Source organism: Acipenser ruthenus, chromosome 3 (genome assembly GCF_902713425.1).
Source record: "Acipenser ruthenus chromosome 3, fAciRut3.2 maternal haplotype, whole genome shotgun sequence".
NCBI classification, from domain to species: Eukaryota; Metazoa; Chordata; class Actinopteri; order Acipenseriformes; family Acipenseridae; genus Acipenser; species Acipenser ruthenus.
Window position 1 is genome coordinate 92431106 of NC_081191.1, and position 19986 is coordinate 92451091.

General features: G+C 40.6%; 1 protein-coding gene across 2 annotated transcripts in view; it reads right to left on the minus strand.

Moving 5' to 3' along the window:
- Positions 1-1675: 1675 nt before the first annotated feature.
- LOC117394293 (protein-cysteine N-palmitoyltransferase HHAT-like protein) overlaps positions 1676-19986 on the minus strand; it is a 21352-nt gene continuing 3041 nt past the window's right edge. The window contains exons 2-13 of one of the 2 annotated variants that reach the window (XM_033992415.3): positions 16817-16959; positions 14044-14111; positions 11369-11482; positions 10428-10451; positions 8446-8640; positions 7286-7495; positions 6095-6266; positions 5370-5514; positions 4022-4057; positions 3358-3559; positions 2826-2967; positions 1676-2144 (exon numbers count right to left, since the gene is read on the minus strand). In XM_033992415.3, coding sequence (XP_033848306.2) covers positions 2023-2144; positions 2826-2967; positions 3358-3559; positions 4022-4057; positions 5370-5514; positions 6095-6266; positions 7286-7495; positions 8446-8640; positions 10428-10451; positions 11369-11482; positions 14044-14111; positions 16817-16922 — 1536 coding nt within the window. In that variant the 5' untranslated portion in view covers positions 16923-16959 and the 3' untranslated portion in view covers positions 1676-2022. The remainder of the gene's footprint in view (positions 2145-2825; positions 2968-3357; positions 3560-4021; positions 4058-5369; positions 5515-6094; positions 6267-7285; positions 7496-8445; positions 8641-10427; positions 10452-11368; positions 11483-14043; positions 14112-16816; positions 16960-19986) is intronic. The other variant, XM_033992416.3, reaches the window with a different exon arrangement.

A 19986-nucleotide genomic window follows, 5' to 3' on the forward strand; every position in this document is an offset into this window, starting at 1 on the left:
AGCGATGCTGCGAGCTCCACTCTGCACTGCTGCATTAGCGATGCTGCGAGCTCCACTCTGCTCTGCTGCATTAGCGATGCTGTGGGCTCCACTCTGCACTGCTGCATTAGCGATGCTGTGGGCTCCACTCTGCATTGCTGCATTAGCGATGCTGTGAGCTCCACTCTGCACTGCTGCATTAGCGATGCTGTGAGCTCCACTCTGCACTGCTGCATCAGCGATGCTGTGAGCTCCACACTGCTCTACTGCATTAGCGATGCTGTGAGCTCCACTCTGCACTGCTGCATTAGCGATGCTGTGGGCTCCACTCTGCACTGCTGCATTAGCGATGCTGTGGGCTCCACTCTGCATTGCTGCATTAGCGATGCTGTGAGCTCCACTCTGCACTGCTGCATTAGCGATGCTGTGAGCTCCACTCTGCACTGCTGCATCAGCGATGCTGTGAGCTCCACACTGCTCTACTGCATTAGCGATGCTGTGAGCTCCACTCTGCACTGCTGCATTAGCGATGCTGTGAGCTCCACACTGCTCTACTGCATTAGCGATGCTGTGAGCTCCACACTGCTCTACTGCATTAGCGATGCTGTGGGCTCCACTCTGCATTGCTGCATTAGCGATGCTGTGAGCTCCACTCTGCACTGCTGCATTAGCGATGCTGTGAGCTCCACTCTGCACTGCTGCATCAGCGATGCTGTGAGCTCCACACTGCTCTACTGCATTAGCGATGCTGTGAGCTCCACTCTGCACTGCTGCATTAGCGATGCTGTGGGCTCCACTCTGCACTGCTGCATTAGCGATGCTGTGGGCTCCACTCTGCATTGCTGCATTAGCGATGCTGTGAGCTCCACTCTGCACTGCTGCATTAGCGATGCTGTGAGCTCCACTCTGCACTGCTGCATCAGCGATGCTGTGAGCTCCACACTGCTCTACTGCATTAGCGATGCTGTGAGCTCCACTTGGCTGTCCTTCACAGGTCAAGCAATTTCCTAGATGGTCCGTTCTGTCCGGGTCACACTCAGTGGTGCAATCTCTGTAAGTCGCCTTGGATAAAGGTGTCTGCTAAATAAACTAATAATAATAATAATAATAATAATAATAATAATAATAATAATAATAATAATAATAATAATAAATCCAAAGGTACAGGAACATCACTATAATATAGATTTTCTTAAACATTAATTCTTATACTAATTCCCATTTTATTTGTACACTGAACTTCTAGTGACACATACTGTATAATATGCAATGCATTTATCTCATTTCTACACTTAGTTCCACATTGTCTTTGTCCCTCTTGTCAGAATGCTTTACTTTACGTGTCAGTAGCTTCGTTTGTGTTTGTGTCCACAGTCGTAGTCGATGTGCTGTGGTTGTCGTCTTCGTCAGCATTGTTAGACCTCTTAAAGAAGCAGTTCATAACAGAAGAATTCTAAAATGAAAAGAAACGACTCAAGACTACCTCTAAGTTCCTAAGTTAAAAGTCTTGGTTGTTTATATCTGGCTTGTCTGGTTTCTCCTTTCTGGAAAAAAAAAATGTGGTAATGAAGAGTTGGAGTAAATAGAATTGAGAATTTAGCGTATTAGGTTTTGTCAAAATATTCGTTCTTTTTGTTTTTCAGATGCACGTTTAAGACAGAGACAATGCCAACATATTAATCAATAGACTCTGGAATTAGTTAAATATGGTCTTTTATATATTATATTTAATATACATAATTTTACATCAGCAAATGTTGAACAAACTACAAACCTCCTTTTGACTAATTTTTGGCTCAGTTAAAAAAAAATGCACAAGTGGTCTGTGGCATTCATGTACAACAAGTGCACTTCCAAACTATACACAGGTACAGTGTGCAGTGCATTGTGATTGAGTTCTATACACAGGAACAGTGTGCAGTGCACTGTGATTGAGTTTGACTGGAACAAAGCTAGCAAAGGGATGGAGGAGGCTGTTTTTTTTTCTTTACTCCTGCACAGTGGAAAGGGACTCAGTGCTCAGAGTAAACAGGACTGATCGTCTTATTCTGTTTTTTCCTTCTCGGCTCCTTCTTCCTCCAGGGCCAGTCTTCTCTCTCGCTCCTTTATCAGCTGGACTCCACAGTAGGTAACAAACAGGACTGACAGAGTGGATAGGGGGAAACCTGGGGAGTCAACGACAGAGAGCAGTTCATCAGAGTGGACAAGGGGGAACCTGGGGAGCTAACAATAGAGAGCAGTTCATCAGAGTGGACAGGGGGAAACCTGGGGAGCCAACAACAGAGAGCAGTTCATCAGAGTGGACAGGGGGAAACCTGGGGAGCCAACAACATAGAGCAGTTCATCAGAGTGGACAGGGGGAAACCTGGGGAGCCAACAACAGAGAGCAGTTCATCAGAGTGGACAGGGGGAAACCTGGGGAGCCAACAACAGAGCAGTTCATCAGAGTGGACAGAGGGAAACCCGGGGAGCCAACAACAGAGAGCAGTTCATCAGAGTGGACAGGGGGAAACTTGGGGAGCCAACAACAGAGAGCAGTTCGTCAGCCACCGTCCTGTCCTTTTAACCATTAACATCAAATGTCTTAATCTGAAAACTGGTCACTGATACATTTAGCCTGCACTGTATCTAAAACCCTGCAGATGTGAAGTCCTTCAATGCTGTCTGTGATACTAGAATTTGGCAGTGTTGTTTGGGTCTGAATTGCACGGTGGGTCTGGGTAATAATAAAGCCGCACTGTATGTTTTCATTAGGAGGTTTGACTTCGCAAATGTCTTTCCAATGATAGTGTCTGTTTTTTTTTCTTAGTATTAGTATTATTTCTCTGCAAGGTTGCTTTCCTTACCTGTGATGATCAACCTCTTAAAAACCAGGTTTGCAAAGTCCAGGCTGTTCAGAGCCAGGACATTATACAGGATGATGGTCCAGAAGTTAGCTGCATTAAACACGCCCCTGATCCTCCGAGACGTGGCTTCAGACATCTTCGCCTGTGTGGAAAGGGGAAGCGTTCAACCAATATGGCAGCATCCTGACAGTGTCCCAATACAGTATTCAACATGTACCTCCCTGTGTAAGAACATGGTTCATGTCTGAGAGATATAGAATGCAATATTCAACGTGTACCTCCCTGTGTAAGAACGTGGTTCATGTCTGAGAGATAAAGAATGCCCTATTCAACGTGTACCTCCCTGTGTAAGAACGTGGTTCATGTCTGTGAGATATAGAATGCACTATTCAACATGTACCTCCCTGTGTAAGAACAGGACTGGCACTGTGTGAAGTGATGCAGTGCTGAATGATTGAGATGAGGATTCAGACTCACAGCTTTATAGCTGTAAAATGTTTCTAAGGTTAAAGGTTGCTGTCTGTGGCCTCACCTCCATCGAAGCAAACGGCTTGAGCTCGAAGAACTTCGCCACCCAGAGTTCAAAGTTGAGGCCAAAGCAGTTGAAGAAAGACCAGATGTATACCACGTGACAGGGGCCGAGCCACAGGGTCGTCACGGCAAAGGTGCACACGGTGGCCAGCAGCTCCTTCACAATGTTGTCATGGTTACCACCAAGGTAGTCGTAAACATACCTGTCAGAGGGGAGTAAGGAGCATCAATTAATAAGGCAGAGCTTATGTTACCTAGCTAAGTGCCAATGCAATGTGGAATCATGTTATAACAATAACAACAATTCCCATTTCTATAGTGCCTTTCATCACACGCATCCCAAAGCACTTCACACACACACACACACATACACACACCCAAGAACAATTCAACCATTGCATTCAAAACAGTCTGATACAGAATGTAATAAAACAAATTAAAAATAAGACAAAAAATGCATTCCAGAATGTAGGAGCTTTACAAGAAGAGACCCTTCCTCCCATGTCATTATATTCACCCTGGAATACCCAGCAGCTGCATCCAATACGATCCAAGAGAGGCATTCAAGCATGTGGAACAAGCAGGGAAACGAAACAGGTGGCCTAACATAGAGAACTTCACAGGCTCTTCCTAGCTTGTGTCATGATGTTTATCTGAAGACTTACTTGCACAGCCAGTCATTGATCCCCCTGTCAAAATGCCTGTAACAAAACAGAAGACCTTCCATTCACTACCGCTCTGCTGAAAATATGCAGAAAGAAATACTGTATAGGAATTCAAAATTAACTTTTATTGTATTAATTCTGGGCTGGGAAGACTAAGGGGTCTTTTGAGATTGTTTTCTTCAAGCAGAAATGGGAAGCCCGGGTAGAGAGTGCAAGTCCCTTAGAAATGAGAAGCCTAACTAACGGAACCTAACTAACTAAAACTCATTTATATTTTACATGTGATTATTTATTTTATAAGCGATTACTTGTCTTTTATTATTATTTTTATTTAACTTTCCTTAGAAAGGCGTCATCTCTGCAGTGAATTGTGGGATTGTAGTCCTGGGCAAGATGTAACCTCTGATCAAACTTAACAAAGAACTACAAATTCCATTTGCAACATGTTTTCATTCTCAGTTACAGCCTCTGTACAGCAGTATAAATGTCAGCACCCAGGAAAAATATGCTTCCAATCAGCTTTTAAAACATTCAATGTGGAAGTTAATTACCTTTGACTGGTGCTCAGTTGTAAAGCTTTCTTGTTTTTAAATCAAGGTATTAATTAATGGATTTATTTAATACAACTATTTCTTAAAGGTAATTACTCAGAATACAAGAGTCTCAGCACAGCCCTACTTAGTCTTACTGTAATACAATGAAATATTTTTCTCTTGAAATGAACATGATCTTTAATTTATCCAATGTGATCTCTTACCATGTTTGAAAAGAATAAAAACATTACATCATCTTGTAGCTACAAGTTAAACAAGACCCAATCAGGGCCCCTTATTCAAGTTCACAAAGCTAATGCATTCATTATTTCCAGCGCTTTGTTATTCCATATTTAGATTTCAAACTGGGTTTGAAAACAACACACACTATGGCCATTTCTCTTGGGTTGTTGGGGTATATTGTCAGGGATACCATCTCCAGCTGAGTCTTGCTTAACTTGCCTCTTCTTCTACACAGCCCTTATTTCATGATTTGTCATTCACAGATTTGGTTCACATGGTATGGGCTCTTTATTTATTTTACACGTTTGTCTGCTTGATAGAGTTTCTTTTAAATTCAGACAGGGATATAACAAGGGGCACTGTTTCTTCCCCTAGCTTGTACATGCTAAAGGTTTTAGGTCAGATAAACCCCAGCGCTGCATCTGCCTGTTGATCTATAAGCAACTATCTCAGTTTCTTTGTGGTGACTGAACTGGAGAAGACACTAGTATCAGGCTCTACAAGCATGCTGTTCTCAGCTTCAGACCGATGTCCTCCGTGCAGTACTAAGCATTAACTGCTCACAAACTTACGTTTCTGCGAAGACGTAGAGCATGGTGATGCACTTGGGGGGCTGTGGAGGGTCCAGGTGGTCCAGTCGTGACACGGTATTGATGACCCCAAACATGACTGCTGCTTTTACCCAATCGTACACCAGGTTAGAATAGGCCAGGCCCGCTGCATTGGTGGAGAGAAGCGGGAGTTGTTTGTCTTTCAACACATCAAACCTCCTTGAACATAAACTGGCGAATTACTGAGGGTTCCAGTAAGTGGTCCTCAGGAGAAACGAGGACTGCAGGACAACATCAGCTGACCAAAGACCTTTTTGTATATTCATTAGAAAGCAAAACTATACAGAGTTTATTTTTGCTAAGCTGAGGGAACACAAAGTCACTTTTTCAGGAACAGTGGCTTGAAACCTGGTCCCAGGAGACCGGGAGACCTCGTTTCAGGCGACTTTGTGTTCCCTCAGCTTTTGATCTCCTATGGCTAAGGCTCTATTCTTTTCACAGTAATCACAGATTTCACGATTTCCATGAAATTTACCCATTGCCGTGTAATATGTAGTCAGCCAGGGAAACTGACATTTCTGAAAGAATAGTGTAAATATACATATTTTTTTCACTTAATAATAATTACAGCAAACGTTTCCCTTATTGATGCACTACCTGTTACACTGCATTTAATTAGCAATTTAATTAATTTGCATTTAATTTGGCAAATGATTGAACACACTGCGTAGAGGGTAGTCACTGACCTAGCGACCAGTCCGATAGCTGTTTCACTAGTTTCATGTCAGAAGGTATGGTCAGAATGTAGAGGAAATGGAAAAGCACGTCCACCACAACAATGGCAGCCAAGTGCAGCACCGCCTGGATCCGGATGTTCCACATCTCATGCTCTTTACGAGTCAAGTCAGGAGTATTCACCTGCGGAAGACAGCAAGAGAGGTTAGAGAGGGTTTAAAAAGGAAACCTACTGTACCCCCTTCCCTTTCAACATGATTCTGTCTGAGCTCATTGACACTGACGTACAGTACAGATACAGCACTGGTTTAAATGGAGTTGATATCCCGTCTCACTAACACTGACGTACAGTACAGATATAGCACTGGTTTAAATGGAGTTGATATCCCGTCTCACTGACACTGACATACAGCACAGATACAGCACAAGTTTAAATTATTATTATTATTATTATTTATTTCTTAGCAGACGCCCTTATCCAGGGCGACTTACAATTGTTACAAGATATAACATTATACATTATACAGATATCACATTATTTTTTACATACAATTACCCATTTATACAGTTGGGTTTTTACTGGAGCAATCTAGGTAAAGTACCTTGCTCAAGGGTACAACAGCAGTGTCCCCCACTGGGGATTGAACCCACAACCCTCCAGTCAAGAGTCCAGAGCCCTAACCACTACTCCACACTGCTGCCCTGAGACAGTTGATATCCTGTCTCACTGACACTGACGTACAGTACAGCTACAGCACTGGTTTAAGTGGGGTTGATAGCCCATCAGAATGTGCAGGTTAGTGTTTGTTTGTACTTCTTTTCTTGGCACAAGTCCTATTAATCACTGGTACCATTTTCCTCTGTTGAAGATCTCAGAAACCTTACTCTAGACATTACAAGTTCCTGCTACTTCCTGGTGTGTTGTAGTTCAAACTCTCTCCAATGGTCTAGCAGCAATCAGACCATTTGACTTACAGTGAAGATACCAAAATTCAGCAGTTCATCTAGTTTTGTATTTATTGCAAATATTTTCATGTCCTAAAAGTGGAGAACCAGAAAATCTCAACACAATAGAAAGGGGGGGTCTGTAATAATTAGTAATGAGCTAATAAGATGTAAGAAGACTAATTGAAATCTATTGGCTATGGCAGTCCTTCATACCCTGCTGTAACATGCGTGTTACTATACAGCCAAACACCCACCTGCGCATGGAACCTATCGAACGTCATGATGGGTCCGAAGAAGAAGAAGGGCAGGTAGAAGTTGTACTTGAGCAGCTCCAAGAAGGAGTAATTCCCATCCTTCTTCTCATAGTTCTCCAAGGCAAAGCTCATGCAGCGCATGATGGTGAAACCACTTCCTCCGTAAAACAGAACATCTTGAAGAGCGAAAGTCCCAGTCACGAAGCCAGACTGAAAAACAAACCAATCAGAAGCACTGAGCAATGCAGGCCTGCCACAGGGGAGCTAGACAAGCTCAATGGTGGAAGACTACTATTCTAGTCAAATGTATTGCTAATCATATGAAAGATAATGTGGTGGTAATGTCAAACCAGTTTGCTGGAGGTGACTTTGGCATAAGTAGACTTGCTAAGGTAACTAAACAATAACCTTGAATGTAGAATATAATGTGGGTATTTGGAACTAATAAATAGTAAACTGTTGAAATGTGACACATGGTCTGTTCTCATCCTCATTGTGTAACAAAGTGGTTCATTCCACGTTTATCTTCATTCATAAACATTCCATGGGTTTCTTATAAACTGTGAGAATATTGCAAAGTTTTTACTGTAACTTTCTCTCACTAAAGCAGTAGAACATAATCGGAGAATAACTGTTCTTTCAGCTATACGTGGAAAACAAGTCCAAATGGAAGACAGCTAGTCCTCTAATACATTACAGAATTAACCATTCAGAGAAAGTCTTAAAATGGATTGTTTCAGTCTCTCAGACAAGCTCAAATCAGCTGCTCATCTATTTATCAATATGCTCATTTTTTGTATGTCCTTCTTTTAGAAAGTGTTATTTGTTAACAAGATTAATACAATATTAAACCTGCACTAACTCTTGCTAACATTCAGCAGGTGTTATTGGAATGACTTCCCTATCTCTGTGTATGGACTGGGCTGTATGAAAGGTTCTGGAGCAACGTAACCTTCAGGGAGCTCGTCTGGTCTCTCAGATCTGCAGGAGTGTCTTTTCACAAAAATCTAAATTGGATTCCTGCTTACTCTTACAGGATAGCATTAAAATGCTAAAACTATTGCTCCTGCTTGACAGAACAGCTGTGGTATATAATGATGCAATATTGTTGAACATGCTCTCACTCTCAAACCTAGGTAATATATAGCATGGTACTGTACCTGCCAGGAACTGAAAGGCTCCAGTTTAAAAGTGGCTAAGCTGCAGAGTCCAGCGGCAAAGCAGAGCCATTTCTGCTTGGATAGAGAGACGCTGTACAGGAGGACGCAATGGGAAAGGATGAGCATCGTGAAGGTGAGCCCCATGGTAGCAAGCACAGCAAGCATTCCGTAGACCATGTACACTGTGGATCTGAGCTGTGAGGAGAGACAGTGAAGAGGCATGACAGCACCTGCTACCCAGGACAGTCACACAGGGGGAATGGGATCATACTTCATTACACTGTGGAGCTGAGCTGTGAGGAGAGACAGTGAAGAGGCATGACAGCATCCTCTACCCAGGACAGTCACACCGGGGGAATGGGACCATACTTTAGCACAGCTATTCAAATGGGATCACACATTTTTATGATAGAATTATGGGCCTTGAAATGGTTTTAAAAGCCAACATGGTATATAAATATCAAAGTTATCTTAACCAATGTATTATTATTAAGGCTGCATTTTTTCACTGTAAAAAAGGTAGTGTATCAATAAGACAAACATTTGCTGTATTTATTATTAAGTGATACAAAATATGTATATTTACAGGAATTTTCACAGTGAACTACATATTACACGGAAATGGGTACATTTCATGGAAATCGTGAAATCCATGATAACCGTGAACAAAATACAAGCATAATTAATATTCTTGTTTAGATTCACTTAGTATAACATTTTCTATTTCACACATCAATCCACCCCAGCGGCCCTCTCAGAATCATCTTCAAAGTACTTCTGGTACACCTGTGTGTAACCATGAACCCGCCCACTGCAACACTCTGGGTTACCTACTGGTGTAAGAGATACATCTGCAAGACACACCACGCATCCACTGGGGAAGGTTAATGGTTACACTGGTGTACCTGCAGTACTTAGAGAGGAGACCTGTTTGGGAGCTCTATGCAGTACTTAGAGAGGAGACCTGTTTGGGAGCTCTGTACAGTACTTAGAGAGGAGACCTGTTTGGGAGCTCTGTACAGTACTTAGAGAGGAGACCTGTTTGGGAGCTCTATGCAGTACTTAGAGAGGAGACCTGTTTGGGAACTCTGTACAGTACTTAGAGAGGAGACCTGTTTGGGAGCTCTGTACAGTACTTAGAGAGGAGACCTGTTTGGGAGCTCTGTACAGTACTTAGAGAGGAGACCTGTTTGGGAGCTCTGTACAGTACTTAGAGAGGAGACCTGTTTGGGAGCTCTGTACAGTACTTAGAGAGGAGACCTGTTTGGGAGCTCTGTACAGTACTTAGAGAGGATACCTGTTTGGGAGCTCTATACGGTACAGTACTTAAAGAGGAGACCTGTTTGGGAGCTCTATACAGTACTTAGAGAGGAGACCTGTTTGAGAGCTCTATGCAGTACTTAGAGAGGAGACCTGTTTGGGAGCTCTATACAGTACTTAGAGAGGAGACCTGTTTGAGAGCTCTATGCAGTACTTAGAGAGGAGACCTGTTTGAGAGCTCTATAGGGCCCACAGAGGTTCAATGACTGAAAAGAAAATGAATACAACATGATTACAAACAAGAAGAAGAAAGTGTTAGTTAAGATAGCTGTGATATTTAAATGACTGTACTGAGTTTGTTTTAAATGTTCAACCAAATTCCATGAATCTACACAGTGCAAAATATCATGCCACCAAATTCCATGAATTTACACAGGGCAAAATGTAATGCCACCAAATTTCAATGGAGGTTTTCAAATACAAACTGAAATACATCATTTTGACGATTCAAACAAAAATAGAAATTATGAAACCCTTATTAAAGAATGAAACCCTAAAACAAGCACGCCAAGGAAAACAAATGAGAACCGAAATCTGTGTCTGAAGATGTCCTGTTTAAATGTCAGCTAAATACCAAATAAGTGCATTGATTTGGATGAAAGTGGAACTCCCATACCTAGTTTACAACTTTAATGAAGAACATGTAAACAGAAAATAGTTACCTTCCATCTTTTAATACCACTCGTCTGTGACAGCAAGATAGAAAGAGATGCTTTTCAATTCCAGTACGGCACTGCATTGCCATAGCTGTACTGTACACAGCTGAACACATTTCCAGCCATTACAATTTATAACAAATAAAGAAGGCAGAGATTGAATAAAATAAAATAAAGACATCTCCATGGCATTTGTAAATACAGTTTGATAAATTAAAAATGATAGTAACAGTTTAGAAAAAATACTTAAACTTGTGTTAAGGGAACTATTTATATAAATTGAATGATATTATGTTAATGTTTATTTATTTATTTAAATGTAGCGTGTCCAATAATTTCCTTCCCCATTTCAGAATGTCCAATTACTGTATGTTCAGCAACTTCACACAACTGCTCACTGGAATTGGAGGGTGTCCTCCAAACCGCAGCACTGCCAAGCGAACTCCCTCTTTACACCCAGGAACTTTATAGGGGAAGTCTGCTAACTGTATGAGCTCTCCAGGGACCTGGTATTAGGGGCCACTGTAGAACAATGAGGAGAAACAGTCCCTGATGATTCTGCCTCCCTAACCCACAGGTTTGCCAGGGTCAATAACACTCTCTCTGTGTAAGAGGCTCCATCTCAACCCACAGGCTCGACAACGTCAATAACACTCTCTCTGTGTAAGAGGTTCCATCTCAACCCACAGGCTCGCCAGGGTCAATAACACTCTCTCTGTGTAAGAGGTTCCATCTCAACCCACAGGCTTGCCACATTCAATACCACTCTCCCTGTATAAGTTCCATGTGTATCAGATTTTATTTACTGAAATTCAGGGTAACTCTCGTAACACTGTCAGGCACCACAGACTGGCAGTAATGGTTCAGTACTGATTGTTGTACATGATAATTGCTCAGTATTCATTATTACAGTAGCTACAGTATTGTACAGGACTTGTTAAACCCACCTGAGGTGCTGCCATTGAGCAGATCTTTGCGAAGATCACGTGACCAGACAGGGCAAAGACAATGTGGTTCCTGAACTTTGTAAACCACATGACCCACTCGAAGTCAGCTACGTCCTATAGAAGAGACAGAGCAGCTGTGAAAAAGAAGCGCAACACGCAGCCAACACACGACCATAACACAGGAACTCAAAGACTGTTTTCAAGTATCCACAGGCTGCCCTGGTTCCTCCCCAACTGCTGTGTTCCAATGAAAGTGAAATCTTGTGTCAGGTCCTTATACTGTAGGCCAGTGGTGGACAAACCTGGTCCTGGAGAGCCACAATCTGGCAGGTTTTCTGGGTATCTTTAAATCATCAGTGGCTGAAGACCTGGAAACAAATGTTAGTGTTGTCCAATTAAGAAAATAATTAGTTCAATGAAGTAATTGAGAACTCAGGTGGAATGAAGACCAGAAGACCCTGCGGCTCTCCAGAACCAGGCTGACCACCCCGCTGTATACCACTGGACAAGCGTTAAAGTGACACAGAACAGTAAGGACCTATTAAACTGAGGATAGGGCCCTTTAAGTACCAAGGTTATAAAAACAATATCTCTAATAAACTATGCACTTTTAATGATTGGAAAAGCTTATTAGGATTAAAAACAAACACCTCTTAAGTAACAAAATTAGAAATAAACATGCATTTATTTTTAGGCCTGTAAAGTGCAGTTAAATAAAAAAAAACAAATGCTACATTATATTTTTGAATAAAAAAAGAAATTCCCATGGCAACACAATTTTGGATCCATGAAGAATTATATTAACAGTTTAGAAGGAATACCTAAACCAGTGTTAATGGAAATATATATATATATATATATATATATATATATATATATATATATATATATATATATATATATATACAGACGTGCTCAAATTTGTTGGTACCCCTCCACAAAAAACGAAGAATGCACAATTTTCTCTGAAATAACTTGAAACTGACAAAAGTAATTGGCATCCACCATTGTTTATTCCATATTTAATAGAAATCAGACTTTGCTTTTGATTTTTTATTCAACATAATATTGTAAATAATAAAACAAATGAAAATGGCATGGACAAAAATGATGGGACCGTTAACCTAATATTTTGTTGCACAACCTTTAGAGGCAATCACTGCAATCAAACGTTTTCTGTAGCTCTCAATGAGACTTCTGCACCTGTTAACAGGTAGTTTGGCCCACTCTTCCTGAGCAAACTGCTCCAGCTGTCTCAGGTTTGGTGGGTGCCTTCTCCAGACTGCAAGTTTCAGCTCTTTCCATAGATGTTGGATAGGATTCAGATCAGGACTCATAGAAGGCCACTTCAGAATAGTCCAATGTTTTGTTCTTATCCATTCTTGGGTGCTTTTAGCTGTGTGTTTTGGGTCATTATCCTGTTGGAGGACCCATGACCTGCGACTGAGACAGAGCTTTCTGACACTGGGCAGTACGTTTCGCTCCAGAATGCCTTGATAGTCTTGAGATTTCATTGTGCCCTGCACAGATTCAAAGCACCCTGTGCCAGGCGCAGCAAAGCAGCCCCAAAACATAACCGAGCCTCCTCCATGTTTCACTGTAGGTATGGTGTTCTTTTCTTTGAAAGCTTCATTTTTTCGTCTGTGAACATAGAGCTGATGTGACTTGCCAAAAAGCTCCAGTTTTGACTCATCTGTCCAAAGGACATTCTCCCAGAAGGATTGTGGCTTGTCAATATGCATTTTAGCAAATTCCAGTCTGGCTTTTTTATGTTTTTCTGTCAAAAGTGGAGTCCTCCTGGGTCTTCTTCCATGGAGCCCACTTTCGCTCAAAAAGCGACGGATGGTGCGATCAGAAACTGACGTACCTTCACCTTGGAGTTCAGCTTGTATCTCTTTGGCAGTTATCCTTGGTTCTTTTTCTACCATTCGCACTATCCTTCTGTTCAATCTGGGGTCGATTTTCCTCTTGCGGCCTCGCCCAGGGAGGTTGGCTACAGTTCCATGGACCTTTAAATTCTTAATAATATTTGCAACTGTTGTCACAGGAACATCAAGCTGCTTGGAGATGGTCTTGTAGCCTTTACCTTTACCATGCTTGTCTATTATTTTCTTTCTGATCTCCTCAGACAACTCCCTCCTTTGCTTTCTCTGGTCCATGTTCAGTGTGGTGCACACAATGATACCAAACAGCACAGTGACTACTTTTCTCCATTTAAATAGGCTGAATGACTGATTACAAGATTGGAGACATGTGTGATACTAATTAAAGAAACTAATTAGTTTGAAATATCACTATAATCCAATTATTTATTATCTTTTCTAAGGGGTACCAACAAATGTGTCCAGGCCATTTTAGAATATCTTTGTAGAATAAGCAATAATTCATCTCTTTTCACAGCTTCTTTGCTTTATTCTATGACATACCAAAGGCATGCAAGTATACATGATAAAATAGCTTTTAATTTCATCACTTTTCAGGAGGAATGAAGCATTATTTCAATAAGCTGTAAGGGTACCAACAAATTTGAGCACGTCTGTATATATATATATATATATATATATATATATATATATATATTGAATGATATGTCAACATGTATTTATTTAAATGCTGAATGCCCTTTTGAAAATGCACTCCAGTACCTTTCCAGGGATCACACTTTACAAACTTACCATTTTACGACCAAAGTAATGCCATCCTGGCTTGACGCTCTCCTTAAAGGTCTTTCTGTTCACGTTATCTGAAATTCAAATTCAAAATGTCAAAGCTTTTTTTTTTATTATTTTAGTTTTTTGTGCTATTTACAAATATTGAAATATTTCAAGTTTATATAACCCTGCCATGATAAAATCTCACCCTCTCAAACCCTGGTCCTGGAGAGCTACAGGGTCTTCTGGTTTTCATTTCAACCAAGCTCTCAGTTACTTCATTGCACCAATTATTGGCTTAATTAGTCAAAATGAACAGGTGTTGCAGATCTTTAGCCATTGATGATGTAAAGACACCTAGAAAGCATGCAGGATAGGGCTCTCCAGGACCAGGCTTGGAGATCCCTGATATAGACAATATTGGGAAGCTAAAAAAAAAAGACCAACAAGATGCTCAGACATATAGTTAAAAGTGTTGAATTTAAATCAAGGAAAGTAATGTTAAAACTTTACAATGCATTAGTAAGACCTCATCTAGAATACTATGTTCAGTTCTGGTCACTTCACTACAAAAAGGATATTGCTGCGCTAGAAAGAGTGCAAAGAAGAGTGAGAATTATTCCTGGTTTAAAAGGCATGTAATGTGCAGACAGGCTAAAAGAATTGAATCTATTCAGTCTTGAACAAAGAAGACTACGCGGCGATCTGATTCAAACATTCAAAATTCTAAAAAGTATTGACAATGTCGACCCAAGGGACTTTTTCGACCAGAAAAAAGAAACAAGGACTAGTGGTCACAGATGGAGAATAGATAAAGGGGCATTCAGAAAAGAACATAGGAGACACTTTTTTACACAGAAAATTGTGTGAGTCTGGAACCAACTTCCCAGTAATGTTGTTGAAGCGGACACCCTGGGATCCTCCAAGAAGCTGCTTGATGAGATTCTGAGATCAATAAGCTACTAACAACCAAACGAGCAAGATGGGCCGAATGGCCTCTCGTTTGTAACCTTTCTTATGTTTTTATGTTCTTAACTAGAAGAAGAGGCTCTGGCAGTGTTGCAGCCACGGTGTTGTAAAGGACTGTCACTGAAGAGTTCATTTTATTAAATCAAGCTTCACCTGGATAATCCCAGGATAGGGCTGTGTACTGGGAAGCCACTGTCTCACAGAGTTATTTATCATTCAGAAAACCAGAGCGTACCAGCTCTCTACGATCTCAGGTCACATTAAATGGTGCCGTTAGATTTTATATAAAGTTGGCACATGAGGTTAATGAGATTTTATTTGCGGGTATATCATGAAGGTAGCCAAAAAGTCAGATCAATTGAAAGCCACATGACACTTTTCTTTACAGTACACCCATTTTGTACCACCTGACCCTATAGGTCCTTGTAATAGCCCTCGTCTCAAGAGTTTGCACTGTGATACCTAACAGTGCTCATAGCATAAATATATGTTCAGTGTGTACAATACAGTAGCTTCTAACACAAAAACAGTATAATACAAGGCATGGCACTGTGCGGAGTACAAATGATTTAGCCCTTTAGGAAACAATGTGGCTGTGCTCCAATATCCCAGGAATCTGTTACAGTGTTCTAGAAGTCTGTGCTGTTATTTCAGTGGTTCGTTTCTTGTGAATAGTGTTTATTTTAGTGGTTCATTTCTTGTGAATAGTGTTTATGTAGAAATGTTTAATAGTGTTATATAAACTGAACTCAGTGAAGGGTTCAGTTTGTGCCTTGATTTAATCATGATGCAGGTGTGTATCAAAGGCTGCAACTAGCCTGTCTGTTCAGACCAGTAGAGACTGGGGCTGAGGATGGAGTATTAGTGAAAGAAAGAAAGAAAGAAAGAAAGAAAGAAAGAAAGAAAGAAAGAAAGAAGTTATAGCTTGTTATTTGTTAAAACCCATTTGCTTTATTTTTGTTAAATAAAGGTACTGGATAGCATCACTGCAGTATCTCCTGCCCCTTTACCTTGCCCCTACAGGACCCTATTATTAGCAATGATGCACTACTTGGAATTCAATGCATTTTCCATCGAGTCTTTTAGCTTATTAATATAGACACCAGATCCTCTCTTGCAGTCTCTCTGCATGCTGTGCTGCACTTATGAGCTTCCCGTGCATATTTCACTCCACACAACCCTGCTGCAGCTCTATCACAGATACAGGAGCTATCTGTGACTGCATTCCAGTGTCACTCCACACAACCCTGCTGCAGCTCTATCACAGATACAGGAGCTATCTGTGACTGCATTCCAGTGTCACGCCACACAACCCTGCTGCAGCTCTATCACAGATACAGGAGCTATCTGTGACTGCATTCCAGTGTCACGCCACACAACCCTGCTGCAGCTCTATCACAGATACAGGAGCTATCTGTGACTGCATTCCAGTGTCACGCCACACAACCCTGCTGCAGCTCTATCACAGATACAGGAGCTATTTGTGACTGCATTCCAGTGTCACTCCACACAGCCCTGCTGCAGCTCTATCACAGATACCGGAGCTATCTGTGACTGCATTCCAGTGTCACGCCACACTGCATAGCTAGCACATCCTACTCCTAACCCTAACCCTAACCCTTTTCTGATACAATTGTGTACTTACATATATTGTGTAAAAATATTTACACATGAAATACATTGTAACTGTGCATAATAACATTGTAAGTGTGTGTAAGTACACATGTATTTTGGAAGTAAGTACTATGTACATGCACAGTGATTAGAGACACTTAAAGTAATAAAGGAAGCCTGTGGTATTATCACAGGAACTTCTCTATCAGCTTACCACTAGATGCTTCAAAGATCCAGCTTGCTGCCCAGAGACCTGCGAGGGAGAGCACCAGTGTGTAGAAATACAACTCATATTTTGGAAGTGCTGCCTTTATCCCCATGTTGGACGCTTAGCACCAGAGAGAGATAATAGAAGATCTGTGTGGAGAAGAATAGAGTAAATGAGAAAGTTAATGAGCACCAAAGGGCCCTATACTGTGGGTACAGCAAATCACTGTTCCACCATCATTATCTTACCCAGTACAGCAAAAGCCATTGTGCAAATCATTAACTAAACCACTTCTAACAGATGAGTAATGCATTTTTCAGAATACTATTTTGAAACACTTACAGAAGCCAAAGAAACAACTTTTAGAATGACATCATCAACTTCCAGTATATTCACTTTGCATTGAAACAAATGAACTGTTACATGCATACAGTAATACCTGTGCAATGCTTGTTGAACTCTTTCAAGACTGCAGACCTAAACATGTATATTCAGATTTTCACTTGCTTTTCAGTACAAGACACTGAAATCATTTAATTAGTCATCTTAGAGTTATCCTTCTGTAAAGTTACTTACAAGTACCTTAAACTTTGAATTATAGTGCTGATATTCTTAATGCAGCTTTTAAACAAGAAACAAATAACAGCTGTGATAAAGAGAAGTGATGGTCTGGGCATCGTATGCAGTGTTCAGAGTTGGGATGATAAAGAGAAGTGATGGTCTGGGCATCGTATGCAGTGTGGAGAGTTGGGATGATAAAGAGAAGTGATGGTCTGGGCATCGTATGCAGTGTTCAGAGTTGGGATGATAAAGAGAAGTGATGGTCTGGGCATCGTATGCAGTGTTCAGAGTTGGGATGATAAAGAGAAGTGATGGTCTGGGCATCGTATGCAGTGTTCAGAGTTGGGATGATAAAGAGAAGTGATGGTCTGGGCATCCTATGCAGTGTTCAGAGTTGGGATGATAAAGAGAAGTGATGGTCTGGGCATCGTATGCAGTGTTCAGAGTTGGGATGATAAAGAGAAGTGATGGTCTGGGCATCGTATGCAGTGTTCAGAGTTGGGATGATAAAGAGAAGTGATGGTCTGGGCATCCTATGCAGTGTTCAGAGTTGGGATGATAAAGAGAAGTGATGGTCTGGGCATCGTATGCAGTGCTCAGAGTTGGGATGATAAAGAGAAGTGATGGTCTGGGCATCGTATGCAGTGTTCAGAGTTGGGATGATAAAGAGAAGTGATGGTCTGGGCATCGTATGCAGTGTTCAGAGTTTGGGTAACTCATTACTTAAGTAACGTGTTGCTGTAATAATATTACTTTTGTAAATAAAAAGGTAATATAACGCGTTCAATTTTTGATTGTAGTAATAATATTACAGTTACTTTTCACAAAAGAATAAACAAGCTCATCTCGTTACCTTTTCTCTGTTGCACACCTACATTGGTAATATTTTTTTTAAGCCAAAGTACATTTCAGTTCAGTTGTAACCGTGAATGTGAATTGCTCTGTACTGTATTTTCAGTCAGTATGACACGCCGTCAAACAACTCGGCTCATGGCAGTGCTTAAAGACATAACTGCTATTTTCCATGAGCACATAGAAACCCTGCACGTGTCCTGTGCTTTACTGACTTCCCTGTGTTTTATTATACTTTGCGATGTTTTACTGTGTTTTCACTGTGCTTTATTACACTTTGCTGTATTTTACTGTGATTTCACTGTGCTTTATTACACTTTGCTATGTTTTCACTGTGCTTTATTACACTTTGCTGTGTTTTACTATGTTTTCACTGTGCTTTATTACACTTTGCAATGCTTTACTGTGTTTTCACTGTGCTTTATTACACTTTGCTGTGTTTTACTATGTTTTCACTGTGCTTTATTACACTTTGCAATGCTTTACTGTGTTTTCACTGTGCTTTATTACACTTTGCTGTGTTTTACTGTGTTTTCACTGCTTTATTACACTTTGCGATGCTTTACTGTGTTTTCACTGTGCTTTATTACACTTTGCTGTGTTTTACTGTGTTTTCACTGTGCTTTATTACACTTTGCGATGCTTTACTGTGTTTTCACTGTGCTTTATTACACTTTGCTGCATTTTCACTGTGCTTTATTACACTTTGCAATGCTTTACTGTGTTTTCACTGTGCTTTATTACACTTTGCGATGCTTTGCTGTGTTTTCACTGTGCTTTATTACACTGCTGTGTTTCACTGTGCTTTATTACACTTTGCGATGCTTTACTGTGTTTTCACTGTGCTTTATTACACTTTGTTGTGTTTTCACTGTGCTTTATTACACTTTGCGATGCTTTGCTGTGTTTTCACTGTGCTTTATTACACTGCTGTGTTTCACTGTACTTAATTACACTTTGCAATGCTTTACTGTGTTTTCACTGTGCTTTATTACACTTTACAATGCTTTACTGTGTTTTCACTGTGCTTTATTACACTTTACAATGCTTTACTGTGTTTTCACTGTGCTTTATTACACTTTACTGTGTTTTCACTGTGGTTTATTACACTTTGCTGTGTTTTACTGTGTTTTCACTGTGCTTTATTACACTTTGCGATGCTTTACTGTGTTTTCACTGTGCTTTATTACACTTTGCTGCATTTTCACTGTGCTTTATTACACTTTGCAATGCTTTACTGTGTTTTCACTGTGCTTTATTACACTTTACTGTGTTTTCACTGTGCTTTATTACACTTTGCTATGTTTTCACTGTGGTTTATTACACTTTGCGATGTTTTACTATGTTTGCACTGTGCTTTATTACACTTTGCGATGCTTTGCTGTGTTTTCACTGTGCTTTATTACACTGCTGTGTTTCACTGTGCTTTATTACACTTTGCGATGCTTTACTGTGTTTTCACTGTGCTTTATTACACTTTGTTGTGTTTTCACTGTGCTTTATTACACTTTGCGATGCTTTGCTGTGTTTTCACTGTGCTTTATTACACTGCTGTGTTTCACTGTACTTAATTACACTTTGCAATGCTTTACTGTGTTTTCACTGTGCTTTATTACACTTTACAATGCTTTACTGTGTTTTCACTGTGCTTTATTACACTTTACAATGCTTTACTGTGTTTTCACTGTGCTTTATTACACTTTACTGTGTTTTCACTGTGGTTTATTACACTTTGCTGTGTTTTACTGTGGTTTATTACACTT